Source organism: Oncorhynchus masou, chromosome 12, assembly GCF_036934945.1.
Source record: "Oncorhynchus masou masou isolate Uvic2021 chromosome 12, UVic_Omas_1.1, whole genome shotgun sequence".
In the NCBI taxonomy this organism is placed as follows: domain Eukaryota; kingdom Metazoa; phylum Chordata; class Actinopteri; order Salmoniformes; family Salmonidae; genus Oncorhynchus; species Oncorhynchus masou.
Genome location: NC_088223.1, coordinates 23,911,653 through 23,929,746, shown reverse-complemented (window position 1 = coordinate 23,929,746; position 18,094 = coordinate 23,911,653). Strand labels below are relative to the sequence as shown.

Below are 18,094 nucleotides of genomic sequence, written 5' to 3'. Positions count from 1 at the left end.
CTGTGTCCTGATAGAACCAGCAGCGACATGGAACAGAAGACAGATACTGTACTGTGTCCTGATAGAACCAGCAGCGACATGGAACAGAAGACAGATACTGTACTGTGTCCTGATAGAACCAGCAGCGACATGGAACAGAAGACAGATACTGTACTGTGTCCTGATAGAACCAGCAGCGACATGGAACAGAAGACAGATACTGTACTGTGTCCTGATAGAACCAGCAGCGACATGGAACAGAAGACAGATACTGTACTGTGTCCTGATAGAACCAGCAGCGACATGGAACAGCAGACATATACTGCACTGTGTCCTGATGGAACCAGCAGCGACACGGAACAGCAGACAGACACTGTACTGTGTCCTGATAGAACCAGCAGCGACATGGAACAGCAGACAGACACTGTACTGTGTCCTGATAGAACCAGCAGCGACACGGAACAGCAGACAGACACTGTACTGTGTCCTGATTCTCCTCTCTGTATTCATGTGGTTCAAATGCGACATGGAAAAACACTGAAGAACCCAACCGTAACAGATTATGTTTAACAACCGCTGATCAAACTCCTGGCAAATGTAAGACTCTGTGACAATGTTAGACTCACGTCCCATACATTCATGCTTCACTTATCAGACATTGAGCCAACAGAAATGTACTACTTAGTCTGTATCATACCATCTTAAACAATAGAGGAGAGTGACACAAACAGACAGACAGACAGAAAGAAAGACAGGCACTCTCCATTTCATGAAGCTTTATCCCACAGCTACCCCATGGCAGGAGGCCTAGGCAGCCAGGCTCATATACATGTACACACTGCTCTGCCTCCTCTCCTAGTTCAATAACTCAATTATACAAGACAAAAAGAACCAACACACACTTTGTTCAACTTAAGATAACAATAGCAATAGAATAACAACGATGATGATGATAATAATAATAATAATAATTACAACCATAGTCAAATATTGTATATTTCCAGGTCTTATAATTCTCAAAAATTCCTAATATTACACAGTCAGTCGTTTTTAAGGTGCACCATAACCTCTGCATGTGACATTTTCAATAAAACTTAACACATGTTGCACTATAACACACCGTGAAGAAGTGACATACATCATTTTTTGCTTTTTTTGTTCATTTTTCAACAAGTATTTCTTTGCAGAGTTTTCCTCCTCCTTCTCGACCTCTGCGGCATTAGGTATATGTTTTTAGTCATTTAAAAGCAGTCCATAGTTGTTGTTTTTTGTTTGGCACACTTTTTATTTCTAAGCTGCTGTGTCGTGTGGCACAAACTGATTGGATGGACCGGTGGCCTGGTGTCTCAGAGGACTTCTGGAGGGAGACGAAAGGGAGAGAGAGAGAGAGAGAGAGCAAATCATTCATTTGTGCTTCAATTGGGAATATGAGCTATATTCTACAGTACATAATGGCCTACTGTGTATGAGGACATAATATAAGATGTAATTGGTCCTATTGCTTTCTTTGTTTGCTTTGCTTGGTTTAGGCTGTCTTCCAGACCGGCTGTGGGTTCTTGGCATGATGAATGGGGACTTGCTTCCCAACCAAAGGGGCCTGCCCAAACAGGACTGGGACCCTGTCCCACATAGGGCATGTTTCCCAAGCTCCCTGAGGCTGAGACCCAGGCTTGGAGATAGTGGTAGAGGTTTGGAGCCCCCTCTCTGCATACTGTAGTAATAGTTCTAGTCTAATTATGCTATAATTAGCCTGCCTTTCAGGCTGCCTTTAAGTTCTAGTTAATTACAGCATAATTAGACCTGCCTTTCAGGCTGCCTTTAAGTTCTAACTAATTACAGGATAATTAGACCTGCATTGTAGTCATTTAGCAGACACTCTTATCCATAGCGACTTAGTTAGTGCATTCATCTTAAGATAGCTAGGGGGGACAACCACATATCACAGGCATATAAAGTACATTTTCCCTCAATGTAGTAGTCAGTGCTAGAAGGGGGAGGGGTCGAGGCCTGCCTTTAAGTTTGCCTTTATGTTCTAGCTAATTACAGCTAGAACTGTGCTGAGCTATACACATGCTGGTATTTTGGTTATAGAGCAATGGATTGCTTACAGTGATAAAACACTTTATTTGTAATGTTGAAATAAGCATTTTGATCATAAGGCATGTATGTAGGAATGAATCCTGACCTGCATAGCTACCTGCAGCATGCTGAGGCTTCATTGGACATGTTTTCATGAGGAAGGGCTCCAGGATTGGGTCACTGACTATGTCACTCCCCAGTTGCCCTGGCCCACCTTTGCTGCTCCCGCTGTGATTGGGCATCTGAATGATCTGCTCAAAGTCAGCAGCCTCACCATTGGCTGAGAGACCGTTCTGGTGTTTGGCTGGCTGGACACCGTTCAGCACAGGGGCAGACTCTGCTGCACTCTGCTTGCTCTCAGGAGCTGCAGAAAGAAAAGTTACAAGTTAGTCAAGGACCATTTTCCATTGTTGACTGGCTTCTTTTTTTTCACATGTTGGAGAGTCAGCAGTGACACTCTACAAATGTAATTGATATAGTTTACTCTTAAACAAATACTGTACATAGCCCTTAACAGGCTGGGTTTTCAAGGATGGAGGGAGAACAAAGTGACATTGCAAGTTACATCGCAGCGAACTTACCTTTACTTCTGTCCGTAGTGTCCTTGCCATTGGCCTGTGCTGGGGAAGTGGAATCCTTCGGCAGTGTAGGCTAGAAGAACATAAAATGGCACATGGTTGCCATGCATCAACCAAGGGTGCTACACATTGGTGGTGCTTTGACGATCTGGAAGAGCACTATATAAATGCAGTCAAACAAAGAGGGGGGGTAGGTCTATACGAAAATAAGAAAATGTATACACACTACTGTAAGTCACTCTGGTTAAGAGCGTCTGCTAAATGACTAAAATGTAAATGTATTAAGGTCTATAAAGCACTATATAAATATAATATAGTATTATTATTATAAGGGTTTTAATATGAAGCATAGGCCTTACACTACTCGCCTTTTCTCCATCATCACGACTCACCTTTTCTCCATCATCACGACTCACCTTTTTCTCCAGCATCACGACTCACCTTTTTCTCCAGCATCACGACTCACCTTTTTCTCCAGCATCACGACTCACCTTTTTCCTCCAGCATCACGACTCACCTTTTTCCTCCAGCATCACAACTCACCTTTTCTCCAGCATCACTACTCTTACGTGTCCTCTTCATGATCTCCTCAAGGCGCTGTGAAATTCAACAGCAGAGGCAGATTAAGGCATCATCATTTCATTTTTTACAACTAATGTATTGTATTTCAACAGATTTTTATATAGACTTAGATATTTTCCTTGTAAGGATACATGATAGGAATTTTGATACACACTGTAAAAACTACAGACATGCTTGACTTTTCCACTTTGCTTCCCCCTCCATCCCTCTGTCTCTGATCCCTCCATCCTTCTCTACCTTCTTTCTCTCCAGGCGTGCCTGTTCCTCCTTCTGGAAGTGCTTCTCTCTCTCCAAGCGCTGACGCTCTGCCTCCTCACGAGCTCTGACATCAGCCTCTTCCCTCTGACACAGACAGACAGGGGAAAGCAACATGATCAATAGATTATCAATAGTATGATTGAATAGGCCTATTATATGTGATGTTATTATGATAACAAGGAAATGACTTGACAATGAAATGGAACCATGTCAATCTTGATTAACGGAAAATAGAATTAGGATACATTCTTTCAAGGTCATTTGTAAAATGTATCATTTTGCCAATTTGAACATCTAGGGAATTGATAAATAAATAAATTCCCTAACCACTAGGTGGCAGTAAAAGTCTACACTGCAGCAGGCACTGTAGGGCAGGGCTTGATGTCTCAAATAATAATTCCCTTACATGGCTCACGGGGTAGTTAGATTTTTTAAACATTTATTTAACTAGGCAAGTTGGTTAATAACAAATTATTATTTACAATGACAGCCTAGGAAGAGTGGGTTAACTACCTTGTTCAGGGGCAGAATGACAGATGTTTACCTTGTCAGCTTGGGGATTTGATCTAGCAACCTTTTGCTTACTGGCCCAACGCTCTAACTACTAAGCTACCTGCCACCCCTTTATCACTGAGTAATCAGTAATAAACAGATTTTGTGAATGGAGGGATGAAAACCAAGCTATGATACGTCAGAATCACATCTGTCATTAATTAGACCAACCGAGGGGATTTAAAAAAATATATAATTTATTTGTATTTTTTAACTAGGCAAGTTTGTTAATAACAAATTCTTATTTTCAATGATGGCCTAGGAACAGTGGGTTAACTGCCTTGTTCAGGGGGAGAACAATGTGTTTTTCCTTTGTCAGCTTGGGGATAAGATCTTGCAACCTTTTGATCAGAAGTCTGACACTCTAACCACTAGGCTACCTGCCGCTCCAAGTTTAAGCTTGGAATGACAACATCAATAATATGTTATGCTTCACAAATAGTGCAAAAAAACTAAACTACCTACAGTTAAAGTCGGAAGTTTACATACTCTTAGGTTGGAGTCATTAAAACTCGTTTTTCAACCACTCCACAAATGTATTGTTAACAAACTTTAGTTTTGGCAAGTCGGTTAGGACATCTACTTTGTGCATGACACAAGTCATTTTTCCAACAATTGTTTGCAGACAGATTATTTCACATCTAATTAATTCACTGTATCACAATTCCAGTGGGTCAGACTTTTACAAACACGAAGTTGACTGTGCCTTTTTAAACAGCTTGGAAAATTCCAGAAAATTATGTCATGGCTTTAGAAGCTTCTGGGATGCTAATTGACATCTTTTGAGTCAATCGGAGGTTTACCTGTAGATATATTTCAAGGCCTACCTTCAAACTCGGTGCTTCTTTGCTTGACATTATGGGAAAATCAAAACAAATCAGCCAAGACCTCAGAAAAAAATTGTAGACCTTCACAAGTCTTGTTCATCCTTGGGAGCAATTTCCAAACGCCTGAAGGTACCACGTTCATCTGTACAAACAATAGTATGCAAATATAAACACCATGGGACCATGCAGCCGTCATTCCGCTCAGGAAGGAGACGCGTTCTGTCTCCTAGAAATTAACGTACTTTGGTGCGAAAAGTGCAAATCAATCCCAGAAAAACAGCAAAGGACCTTGTGAAGATGCTGGAGGAAACCGGTACAAAAGTCTCTATATCCACAGTAAAATGAGTCCTATATCGACAACCTGAAAGGCTGCTCAGCAAGGAAGAAGCCACTGCTCCAAAACCGCCATAAAAAAATCCAGACTACGGTTTGCAACTGCACATGAGGACAAAGATTGTACTTTTTGGAGAAATATCCTGTTTGGACATAATGACCGTCGTTGTTATGTTTGGAGGAAAAAGGGGGAGGCTTGCAAACCAAAGAACACCATCCCAGCCGTGAATAACGGGGGTGGCAGCATCTTGTTGTGGGGGTGATTTTCTGCAGGAGGGACTGGTTCACTTCACAAACTAGATGGCATCATGAGGAAGGGAAATGATGTGTATATATTGAAACATCTCAAGACATCAGTCAGAAAGTGAAAGCTTGGTCGCAAATGGGTCTTCCAAATGGACAATGAACCCAAGCATACTTTAAAGTTGTGGCAAAATGGCTTAAGGACAACTAAGTCAAGGTATTGGAGTGACCATCACAAAGCCCTGACCTCAATCCTATAGAAAATTTGTGGGCAGAACTGAAAAAGCGTGTGCGAGCAAGGAGGCGTACAATCCTGACTCAGTTATAGCAGCTCTGTCAGGAGGAATGGGCCAAAATGCCCCTACATTAATGTGGGAAGCTTGTGGAATGCTACCCGAAACATTTGACCCATGTTAAAGAATTAAGGCAATGCTACCAAATACTAATTGAGTGTATGTAAACTTCTGACCCACTGGGAATGTGAGGAAATAAATAAAAACTTAAATAATTTTCTATACTATTATTCTGACATTTCATATTCTTAAAATAAAGTGGTGATCTTAACTGATCTAAGACAGGGAATTTTTACTCTGATTAAATGTCAGGAATTGTGAAAAACCTCCGACTTCAACTGTATGTTTGCTATGGCATTTCAATGTTCAAAGTTGCCTGGAATATAAAACTTGCTTAGTCATGGTTCATGAGAGAGCTTAAACTACTGTCTGACGCCTGACTATCTTGACACACTGCATGGAAGATGGCTGGCAGTGTTAGACAAATGGCAAATTGAACTGTGCTTCCCTAGGTGGAGAAGGGACTCGAGTGCGTGTGAATGCTACAGGCATGGGTAGTGGGTACACTGTCGCTCCCTAGCCCGTCAGCTCACTGCAATGCGCAGACAGAGGGAGGACAGAACTGTCACCATCTCAGAGTCACAACGGCCCTCTCAGCTCCACTAAATGCTGGGCCAACACTATTAAGAAGGTCAACAGCTGGCATCTGCCTAGACTGGGCATGGAGGCTGATACATGCTGATGGTACACCTCACAGTAACACACATTCCCTCCCATACCTAGACGTACTTAGATGATAGGGCTTCAGAGGATAGGTTTCAGAGTTGGAAATTGGACTATTCAGTTTATGTATTTTAATATGTTGAGAATCCTTTCATTTATGGTTATCAGGTGGCTGGCCTGATGGACTATGCAGAAAGCAACTTTGAAGGCTGCCTATCATATCTTCTATGTCAAGACTCCGTTACCCATAATGCTGCTCTCACCTGTTTCTGCAGGCGTTCATTCTGCTCCTGTTCAGCCCTGGCTCTCTCCCGCACCACCACCTCCTCCTCCAGACGCTGCGCCTCGTCTCTCAGACGCTGGTCCTCTGCCATGAGGAGTGCCTCCTCCTCCCTGCGCCTCCTCTCCTCCGCCTCCCGAGCCATGCCCTCCTCACGAGCAATCCTGCATGGGGAGCACGCACCGTTAAGTCTGCACATGCTAAGATACGCTCATACTGGAAAATGTTCTCATATCAACACACACACAATGGTTCATGCCAATGCTACACTCTTATATTCGTCGCCAGATCCACTGGCTCCAGGTCATCTATAAGTCTATGCTAGGTAAAGCTCCGCCTAATCTCAGCTCACTGGTCACGATAACAACACCCACCCGTAGCACGCGCTCCAGCAGGTATATCTCACTGGTCATCCCTAAAGCCAACACCTCCTTTGGCCGCCTTTCCTTCCAGTTCACTGCTGCCAATGACTGGAACGAATTGCAAAAATCGCTGGAGACTTCTATTTCCCTCACTAACTTTAAACATCAGCTAACTGATCGCTGCAGCTGTACATAGCCCATCTGTAAATAGCCCACCCAATATACCTACCTCATCCCCATATTGTTTTTATTAACTTTTCTGCTCTTTTGCACACCAGTATTTCTACTTGCACATCATCATCTGCTCATCAATCACTCCAGTGTTAATTTGCTAAACTGTAATTACTTCGCTACTATGGCCTATTTATTGCCTTACCACCTCATGCCATTTGCACACACTGTATATATACTTTCTTTTTTCTATTGTGTTATTTATTGACTGTACGCTTGTTTATTTCATGTGTAACTCTGTGTTGTTGTTTGTGTCGCACTGCTTTGCTTTATCTTGGCCAGGTCACAGGACTTGTTCTCAACTAGCTTACCTGGTTAAATAAAGTTGAAATAAAAGGTAAAAAACTTGTCTTGTACATTCAGTAAACCCTTCACGTCTATAGACAGACATATAAATACACTCCAGTCTATAATACTTAATTATTAAACAGTGCTATAATATTAACACAATAACATGTTTAATCAACTCCAGACAGTTTTAGACTGACCTTAACCTCTGCTCCTGCTCAAGGCGCTCCTGCTCTTCTCTCTCCCGTTGCTCTCTGGCCTGTCTGCGTTTCTCAGCCAGCACTCGTGCTGCTTCCCCTGGGTCGTTGGTGCCGGCTGAGGGCCTGGAAGCTGGAGTAGATGAGGTAGCCGGGGAGGCTGAGGCAGCCGGGGCAGTTGGGGTAGCCAGCTCAAGGGCTGAGGCAGGAGTGGAGGTGACCACTGTGACTGGTGCACTCAGCGATGGGGGTGTCACCGGCGCCGAAGACACCATAATGGCAGGAACGTTAATGGCGCCTGTAAGAGCAAGAGGGACAGGAGAGGCCTCTGTTTCAGATGAGAAGCCACATGATAGACCATGACCCTGGAAAATGCTTCAGGGCTCATCTGAAGCAAACATCAAAGTCTAAACAATCTGCGTGTTTTCTCCAGGCAGAGAAGAAACACTAAGTAGCAGCTGAAGAGAAACATGAGACCCACCTGATCTTGGACAGTGGGACCGTAGTAATAACGTATGGCCTTTACGGTAGAGTAACTCTGGATAATAAAAGATACATGAACTCCAGAGAAACAAATAGGTCATGGAATGTCAGAATATACAGTATGTGCTTGTGCTGAAGGCCACACTCAACCACAGGAGTTTGGTGGCACCTTAATTGTGGAGAACGGGCTCGTGGCAATGACGAACAGAATAAGTGGAATGGTATCAAATACATCAAACATGGTTTCCAGGTGTTTGATGCGATTCCATTTGCGCCGTTCCAGTCATTATTATGAGCCGTCCTCCCCTCAGCAGCCTCCACTGCTCTCAACGTGTGCGTTCCAGTAACACTACTGGTGTGGCTGTAGGCCAAAACATTTAAAACACACCCTGGCGCTTGGATACAGTAACCAAGGTGAACACACTTACTCTTTGTCTCAGGAGTGTCGGGCTGATGAGGCTCGCTGTTTGTTTCCACGGCGACAGCGGCAACCGGCTGGGGCTGTACCCTGGCAGGTGTCTGGGCTCGTTTGGGGCGGGTTTTGGTGCCCGAGGGGGTCTTCTTGTCTGTGGAGGGGTTCTTGGGGGCCATTGGAGGGCAGGGGGACAACGGTCTGCTTTTGGGCGCCGCAGGCGACGGAGGTCTGTTTTTCGGTTTGGGGGTACTGCTGCAGGAAGGGAGAAAGGTGAGGCAAAGATGGAAAAAGGAATGGAAAAGAGAGGGGAGTGTAAATAAAAACAGCAGTAGAAATCATATCTGTAGTGTTCCTTTCAGACAGGTTGCAAGTTATTTAATTTAATATTTCAACATCAACTCTGTGGTCTTGAACTAGGTCAGAAAAAGTATTATTGAGAATGACTGACTGAATCTCTACGTAAACGTTCAACGCTCAATAACGCTGCCATGGTCCCATGGCCCTGTTGTAGTCAGACGTGAGATGAGACCATGGCTGATTCCCAAATAGCACCCTCCTCCCTATGTAGGTCACAACACTGGCTTTGGACAAAAGTAGTGCACTATATAGAGAATAGGGTGCCACTTGGGATGCAACCCATGGTCCTTCTAGGGTTCCCAGCGCTGAGCAGCACCAGCATCACTCAGGGAAACCCCATTCTGTCCGAGTGCTGCTGCCTCCCTCCTGCTCCTGGTCTTGGCAGACAGGGCCCTCAGCTGAATGGTATCCAGCGGCTCTTTGGGCCCAGTTAAAACAGTCGGGACCATCTGTCAGTGAGACAGACCATTTAACCTGGCCCGGGGCTGAACCTCGATCCCCCTGCTAAGCACTAAGCTAACCCGATGCGGATCTCTCTTCACAAACACTCTATTAGCATCTAATACATAAAGGTCAAATACAAGATGGCTGTCTTGTCTTGGTCAATGATTATAGAGAGAGATAATGTAGCAGAGAGGAAAATAAAACAGTTTGACAGTATATATAAACTGTAGATCAATAGCTTTTTTTAACAAACAAATAGGATTTCTAACTTGAAAGGCTGACAGTATAAGGAAGACTGAGTATTCTACTATAGGGACATGTGGTATAGGACAGTTTAGAGTAGTTGTGCTGTTAAGTCTAAGACCAGATTCTGGGCTCTGATCTGTAACAACACCGTGACGCCGGCCTGGATCTGGTGGTGGTCTTAGTCGTTGCTGCGGTCTTCTTCTTCTTCAGCACAATCTCTTTGGAAAGAGCATTCTTCTCTTTTTCGTTCTCCCTCTCCTTGTCTTTCTTCTCTTTCTTTTTCTTATCCAACTTTGAGAAACAGAGAGAAAGGGGTGACCAGTTAGTGCTAATGACATGGTGTTGGGAGACCGGAGGAGGGTAGAATACATGTAACTACACATCAGTGTGTGTGTGAGGATGTAAGCTAACCGGCGTTGAGCTCCGTCGGCGTTGGCGCTGTGTGATGTCAGGCGTGCTGGCTGACACTCCTCCCCTCCAGCGCTCGGAAGTGTTCCGGTGAGGGTGGTGGTGGGAGCAGGCGTCCAGGGGGCTGGCGGAGGCTGAACGGGAGCAGTGGTGAGAGTCTGAGTACAACACAGAGATGAAGAGAAACAGGCTGGATGGACTAGGTCAGGTCAAGACTCCTCTTACAGTTATGATAATGATAGGCCACTTAGGCCAGCTACTGAGAACGTAATGGTGGCAGATAGCCACCCTGAATGGTTGTGTCTGGCAATATTAGGTTCTGCAGGATTTAACCACTCATGTTTGTGGCTGAGGTGAGTTTACTTCCTATGGCTGAAATAAGGCATGAAATCATGATACTGTAACTAATGGGAGTATGGTGCATATCATACATGCTGTATGTTTTTCTCTTAAAGAGAAGGAAAACACTAGAATACCCAAGCTTCAACCCTGTAATTGTAAGTTAGCAACAAACAAAAGGAGAGAAGGTACATTTCTTGACATGTTAAGTTCTATAATAAAAGTAGAGTAAAGGGTCCTAGAGAGGGGTGACTCACGGAGGTCCCGGGAGTCGCTGGGGTTGAGCAGGGTCACAGCGCTGCGGCTGCGGGCCAAAAAGGACAGGGTGGGAGTCATGAGCCTCTCCACGATGCGGCTCTCCCACGGGCTCAGACGCAGACTGCGAGCTGGGAGACACAAGAGGGTGCTGTTAGTACCTGGGTGCTCCCCCCCCACACACACACACTGCAGACTCCCCTAAACCAGACACTGCACCACCACCAGGTTCAGCCACCGTTCCCCAGTCACTCACTGACGACACTGCAGCACAGCTTTTCATCCCCCAACACAAACAGGCCTCTGTCTGACCACACTCTCTCTGACTGTACCAACCTCACTCTGACCACACCCTCTGTCTGACCACACTCTCTCTAACTGTACCAACCTCACTCTGACCACACAGAGACAGTCACAGACGTCTCTCCAGTTGTACATTATGATGTGGAGAAATCTGGAGGTGTTTCACCTAGTTACATGTCATTAATACAGCTTTACCAATCACACATATTAACAAACCGACTCAACCGCTTCATTTTATAAATGTTACTTCTTTCTAGATGACTTACCATTACAAAACACACCACCCAAAAGCCATGGCTATCTAGTAGGCCATGCAAAGGCAGGTTAAAGTTTCTGATCAATTCAGCATTATAAACTGGGTTGTTCGAGACCTGAATGCTGATTGGCTGACAGCCATGGTATATCAGACCGTATACCACAGGTATGACAAAACATGTATTTTTACTGCTCTAATTACGTTGGTAACCAGTTTATAATGGCAATAAGACACCTCGGGGGTTTGTGATATATGGCCAATATACCACGGCTTTGCGTCGTGTCTAAGAACCGCCCTTAGCCGTGGTATATACCACACCCCCCTGGGCCTTATTGCTTAATTATAGCCTACACTACCCGGATGCTACGAGTAAGGCTCACTCTTATAATGTCATTAGGTCAGTATCATATGTTTGTCTGTCATATGATGTTAAGTGTTACATTAGTGTCATAAGATGAAGACTGATCCATATGAAGTTCAACAACAGGAGGATGTGTTTGATGCATTGTGATGGGCTGCTACACAGACATTGGTTGGCACCTCATTCCCTATATAGTGCATTCGTTTTGACCAGGGCCCATAGGGCTCTGGACAAAAATTGTGCACTACATGGGGAATAGGGTGGCATTTGGGATGCAGAATTCTGACAAACACTCAAGAACAATCATAACTGGAACAAATGTAAAGTCAGAGCAAATGTGTTTTGAACATTGCGAGAGCCTGAAATCATTTGTCCCTAAAACTAAACCAATATCAGAAATGAAGAACATTTCAAACACAGCATATAAGGCAAAAAAACACAGAACTGGCGTTGTAGTGAAAGAACCAGATTGGTGGATTTGTTAGAGGCCTCTATGAGAGTTCTGTGTAGAGGAGGATTCGGAGGAGAAATGACAAAAACCTTTTGAAGATGAGTTGAAATAGGGACACTGTGCAATGCAGCGTTGCGTAATACTGTAACATACATAATACAGTACCTCCCGTTCCTCTCAAACTGGGGTAACGAGTCTGACCCTCTCCCTGAGTCTACTGGTGTCTTGTAAACTTCTTTCTAAGTAATTGGCAATTATCTGACTACAGAGTTTCAGCATCTTCAATGGGCCATTCATAGTATCTCACAATATAATATTTACATGGGCTTCTCAAGTTCAACTCCATCACAAGGACAATTTGACAGTGGAATGTCTCAAAATGTCCACAATGAGATGACCAAAACGGTAAAGGCCTAAATACCATTCTGTTAAGAGACTTCCTGTACATTGCTTCGCTGCTGTACATTTTAGCAGACAATATTATCCAAAACGACTTACAGGAGAAATTAGGTTTAAGTGACTTGCTAAAGGGAACATCAGCAGATTTTTCCCCTAGTCGGCTCAGGGATTTGAACCAGCAACCTTTCAGATACTGGCCCAACACTCCTAACCGCTACGTTACCTGCCGCATACTGGTTTATTGTGTGGCCCCGAGTCTTTAGATCAAGTCGGCTATGCTAACGAGCATCCCAAATGGCACCCTATCCCCTATTTGTATTTTTTTTATTTAACTAGGTAAGTCAGTTAAGAACAAATTCTTATTTACAATGACTGCCTACACAACGCTGGGCCAATTGTGCGCCACCCTATGGGACTGCCAATCACGGCCGGTGTACTATTTTTGACCAGGGCCCATAGCGTGCCATTTGGGATGCGCCCTTGATACTGCTCCTTAGGTCAAGTCAGCTATGCTTGTGTAGATCACTCAGCTCTCTCTGCATGCTTTAACTAATCACATACGTACGTACATACATACAGTCACACACACATTCACCCCATGTAAGGTAAGCTCACAACAGCAACACATAGAAGCTGATGATAAGCGTGATGTGTAATTTCTGTAGATGCATGTAAAGCACATTTAGGATGTCACCTGTCAGTGAAAGGAAAATCCTGACAAGCATAGACAGATATACTAAGTTGCTAATAAAATTGATTGGTTCATATTATCTAATGGACCTGGGGTTACCTTGGCTATATTTTTGCACAGATCATTTTCACAAAGTATTTTATGGTTGATAACCCAACTAGGCCCTGGCCTTGTTGCTAAGCAACAGTCAGGAGGATTTTTTTTCTCCTTCAATGCGGCAAGACATTTGCTTGGCTGCTGTTTGATAAAATGTACACCTGGTAGTTTTGGATCCTGGGTCTATAAACACATCTAGCTGTTATTTGCATACTTACTGTATATCCTGAAGCCAGAACATTTGTAACTGCTAAATCGACTGGATTTTATATGGAAGCTTCTGGAAAATATAAGTCTGCTGAGGGAGGACATTCTGTGTTCCTCATGTAAGAATTGACTATTGACGTCTGAATATTGCGTTTGAACAACCATTACAGTGGTGTGGTATTGGAGATCAATAAAAGTCAGTTATGAGAGACATGACAACATCTAAAAGAGTGGATGACAATAAAGCTGAATATTAATATTGTAGCAACTTTTAAACATGATGACCTCTCTATCTGAGATCTCCTATCTACATAATGTAATAAGTCAATAAAGAGTTCAATAAAGAGTATCTGACCATGCACTTGTACATTTGTACCACCACTACTGACACCACAGCACCATCACTGACACACCACCACCACTACTGACATCACACCAACACTACTGACACCACACAACCACTACTGACACCACACAACCACTACTGACACACCACCACCACTACTGACATCACACCAACACTACTGACACCACACGACCACTACTGACACCACACAATCACTACTGACACACCACCACCACTACTGACATCACACAACCACTACTGACACACCACCACCACTACTGACATCACACAACCACTACTGCCGTCACACAACCACTACTGACACACCACCACCACTACTGACATCACACCAACACTACTGACAACACCACTACTGACACCGCAGCACCATCACTGACACACCACCACCACTACTGACACCACACCATAACTGACATCACCATCACTGACACCACACCACCACCACTACTGACACCACACCGCTACTGACACACCACCACCACTGACACACCACCACCACTACTAACATCACACCAACACTACTGACACCACACAACCACTACTGACACACCACCACCACTACTGACACACCACCACCACTGACATCACTCAGCCACTACTAACATCACACCAACACTACTGACATCACACAACCACTACTGACACACCACCACCACCACTACTGACACACCACCACCACTGACATCACACAACCACTACTAACATCACACCAACACTACTGACACCACACAACCACTACTGACACACCACCACCACACCACCACCACTACTAACATCACACCAACACTACTGACATCACACCAACACTACTGACATCACACCAACACTACTGACATCACACAACCACTACTGACACACCACCACCACTACTGACACACCACCACCACTACTGACACACCACCACCACTGACATCACACAACCACTACTAACATCACACCAACACTACTGACACCACACAACCACTACTGACACACCACCACCACAACACCACCACTACTAACATCACACCAACACTACTGACATCACACAACCACTACTGACAACACCACTACTGACACCACACAACCACTACTGACAACACCACTACTGACACCACACAACCACTACTGACATCACACCACCACTACTGACACCACACAACCACTACTGACACACCACCACCACTACTGACGACACTGCCACTACTGACACCACAATACCACACCACTATCACGGACATCACACCGCCACCACAACACCATCACTAACACCACACAACCACTACTGACGACACGACCACAACACCACCACTACTGACACCACTACTGACACCACACCACTACTATTGACACCATAATACCACAACACCACCACTACTGACACCACACCACCACCGACACCACACCACCACCCCTGACACCGCACCACCACCAACACAGCATATCACCACAGCAGAGTGGAGGACAACCAAAGAGTGTGGAAGAGGAGGGTGTTGGGACGAAGTGACAGAAACATATATACACCATTATAAAAGATTATCACAAAATATGAATGTCAGGGCTGATCAAAAATGCAAAGAGAAGGTAAATCAATCAACAACAACATCAACAAAACCACGATGCACACGAGACTGGGGGTGTGAGGGAGGTGATGTAGTGTTTTAGGGATAGGAAATGACCGGTCACCAAGCAACAGGCAGGCAGGCAGGCAGTCCACCAGCAACAACAGTTAAAAGAAAAACCAAACACTAGATCGGGGTAAGGTAAGGAGATCTGAGAGGGAGGGGGTGGGCAGAGGGGAGGAGGGGGGTTTATATAGAGGCCTGGTGGACATTGACGCAGGTCGGTCGTCCTTACTTCTGTTGGGGGAGTTCCAGAGGGTGGCAGAGGACTTGGACAGCCTGTTGTTAATGACAGGGTCCACCTGTCTTGGCAAGTTGACGGTGGAGGCCGAGCATCTGCCTGCACCGGAGAGAACGCAACAGACAACAACTGTTCACAAAGTTGGCGGGGTGGGGACCCGACGAGGCTGTGCTGGAGTCGTAGGGGAGAGGAGGGTCCGAGATCGCTGAGCTCAGATATATAAGACCCCTCTTCAAATGAAATCCCAAGTTCATGTCATTGTGATACCTAAATGCTATTTATCAAGTTTATTCTGCTGATCTGTTTATTTGTATGTGTATATAGTAACAATTCTTGGTCCACTAATGTTTTTATTACCATCCTCACACAGGTGTGGGCAATTGTAATTATCTGCTAGGCACCTGCATATCAAAAAAAACTATGGCTTTGGCACATCTCTTGTTGATCTGATGAAGGCAAAACTGCCGAAACACGTTAGCCTGTCCGTCCGAAAGTAAAAAGGTGAAATAAGGTGACGTCTTTTTTTGTCCCTTAAAAAATAAATCATTGGAGTGCCACCAATTCTCAATGTTCTTGAACTTGGGATTTCATTTGAAGTCATTGTCATATATGGCAGAGCACCCAGCTATTAAACGAGATAGCGCACCTGCTACACACTCCACAATACAAGACCCCTCTGTCTGTCTCCCTGGACCATGCAGCTGATAGAGCTAGACCTACAGGAGGACCACTTCACCATTCACTGTTTCATTTTAGGCTGTTGGCTCAGACAGACCTGATTCACTCTATTTAGACAGTGCTAACTCTTTGATTCACCTCATTCATTACTAAGCAGTCCACTCAGACAGGACAGATTCAGAGTGCTTTTAATCTGGGGAAGGGGTTAGGGTCCTGGAAAAAGGTTGGGGTAAAATTGGGAAAGTTAAATGACTGGGTTTATGAATGGCATCTGAAACCCAGAAACAAATCTTTGTATATAAAAGCAACAACCGGAAAGGTGGAAAAATAGATTGTCTGTGTTGCTCAAACCAAAACACATCCACACACACTCATTTTCATTTACACTTCAGAGAGGAGAGAAGGTTCTTGATCTCAAGGTCACAATCAAAGAGATAGCCTTTCACAAGCTTGTGTCATTGTTGGACTGAGCAGCATAGGAGAGAGTTGGCACACTGAACCCTGAGTCGATTCCTTACAGCTCTGATCAACTCAACACCTTGCAGCTCACGCAGCAAGTCGAATGAAACATATACATGACATTCCCTTCTATCTCCTATTTCTGGACTCTACTGAACAGTGAGAATCTGGAGTGAGAGAAACGGTACGTTAAGAATACAAATCCAGTCTAAATCATAATGGGACTCAGTGATTCAGTGATAAATGAAGTCAAGTAGAAATAGTGAGCCACTGTTAGGCAAAATAATGTTAGTAAACATGAATTATACTGTAGAATGACTAATATCGCTATTCTAATGGTACTCAGAACATTACCACCCCAACCAAATTACAGTGCCTAACAATGGCCTAACATCAAAACCTTAGGACACTGTAAATAATTAACGTCAGTTAGACTAGAAAGTTACGTTTCTGTCCTGTACTATGAAGGTACTCTGTACAAGCAATTCATTGAAGTTCTGGGTGGTTCATGTCTATACGGTTCTATGTGGTTCCAGTGCGACTCACTTTGTCTGCGGGAGGTCTGGTTGAGGCCGCCGGCCCAGGACCATCTCTGCTGACGGATCTCAGCCCAGGTCTTTTTGGTTGACTTCTTGATGGCCGCCTCGTAGCGCTCCTGTGGTGGGGACATTGGGAGACAAAAACTGTGACTCTCTCAAGAAGCTACACTTAGCTGAGAACAGTGATATGTAATATTTACAAAATACCAAACCACCATGTATGTGCCAAATCCACCCAAAGCAACCGCTTAGAATTGAATATTATTCCTAAAATGATAATTAATTAAAGCTTAGATCATTGGCTGTATGTGTACCCTAGACTAACCAAGCTGATAACAAAACTGCACACAACAATTGAGCAAGAGAGAGATATTGAACGTGACCCTCCTTCAGGCCTCTACTCCCCACCTTGTTCTTTTCAAGTTTCTGCCTCTGCTTCTCCTCCAGGAGGGCTCTTCGTTTCTCAAGCTTCAGTCTCTGGTCCTCCAGCCTCTTCCTGCGCTCCTCGAGCTGGCTCTCCCTCAGACGCCTCGCCTTCTCCTCCTTCTCCAGCCACTGGGCCTTCTTAGCCGCTATGCAACGGGAGACAACGGGTACAGGTTTAGTTTTATTTGAATATACATGGTTTAGTTTAGTTTTATATACTCATTGTTTAATTGTTTCATTTCATTATACAGTACCAGTCAAAAGTTT

At 44.4% G+C, this 18,094-nt stretch overlaps 1 protein-coding gene across 8 annotated transcripts in view; it reads right to left on the bottom strand.

The window, feature by feature from the left end:
* Nucleotides 1-740: 740 nt before the first annotated feature.
* map7d1b (MAP7 domain containing 1b) overlaps nt 741-18,094 on the bottom strand; it is a 53,405-nt gene continuing 36,051 nt past the window's right edge. For 2 of the 8 annotated variants that reach the window (XM_064979952.1, XM_064979957.1), the window contains 14 exons: nt 17,810-17,973; nt 17,409-17,517; nt 15,720-15,824; nt 10,755-10,883; nt 10,162-10,316; nt 9,869-10,041; nt 8,717-8,955; nt 7,809-8,103; nt 6,711-6,891; nt 3,456-3,560; nt 3,180-3,233; nt 2,640-2,709; nt 2,165-2,422; nt 741-1,336 (listed from right to left, as the gene is read on the bottom strand). In XM_064979952.1, coding sequence (XP_064836024.1) covers nt 1,326-1,336; nt 2,165-2,422; nt 2,640-2,709; nt 3,180-3,233; nt 3,456-3,560; nt 6,711-6,891; nt 7,809-8,103; nt 8,717-8,955; nt 9,869-10,041; nt 10,162-10,316; nt 10,755-10,883; nt 15,720-15,824; nt 17,409-17,517; nt 17,810-17,973 — 2,048 coding nt within the window. In that variant the 3' untranslated portion in view covers nt 741-1,325. The remainder of the gene's footprint in view (nt 1,337-2,164; nt 2,423-2,639; nt 2,710-3,179; nt 3,234-3,455; nt 3,561-6,710; nt 6,892-7,808; nt 8,104-8,716; nt 8,956-9,868; nt 10,042-10,161; nt 10,317-10,754; nt 10,884-15,719; nt 15,825-17,408; nt 17,518-17,809; nt 17,974-18,094) is intronic. The other 6 variants (XM_064979953.1, XM_064979955.1, XM_064979956.1 and 3 more) reach the window with 6 other exon arrangements.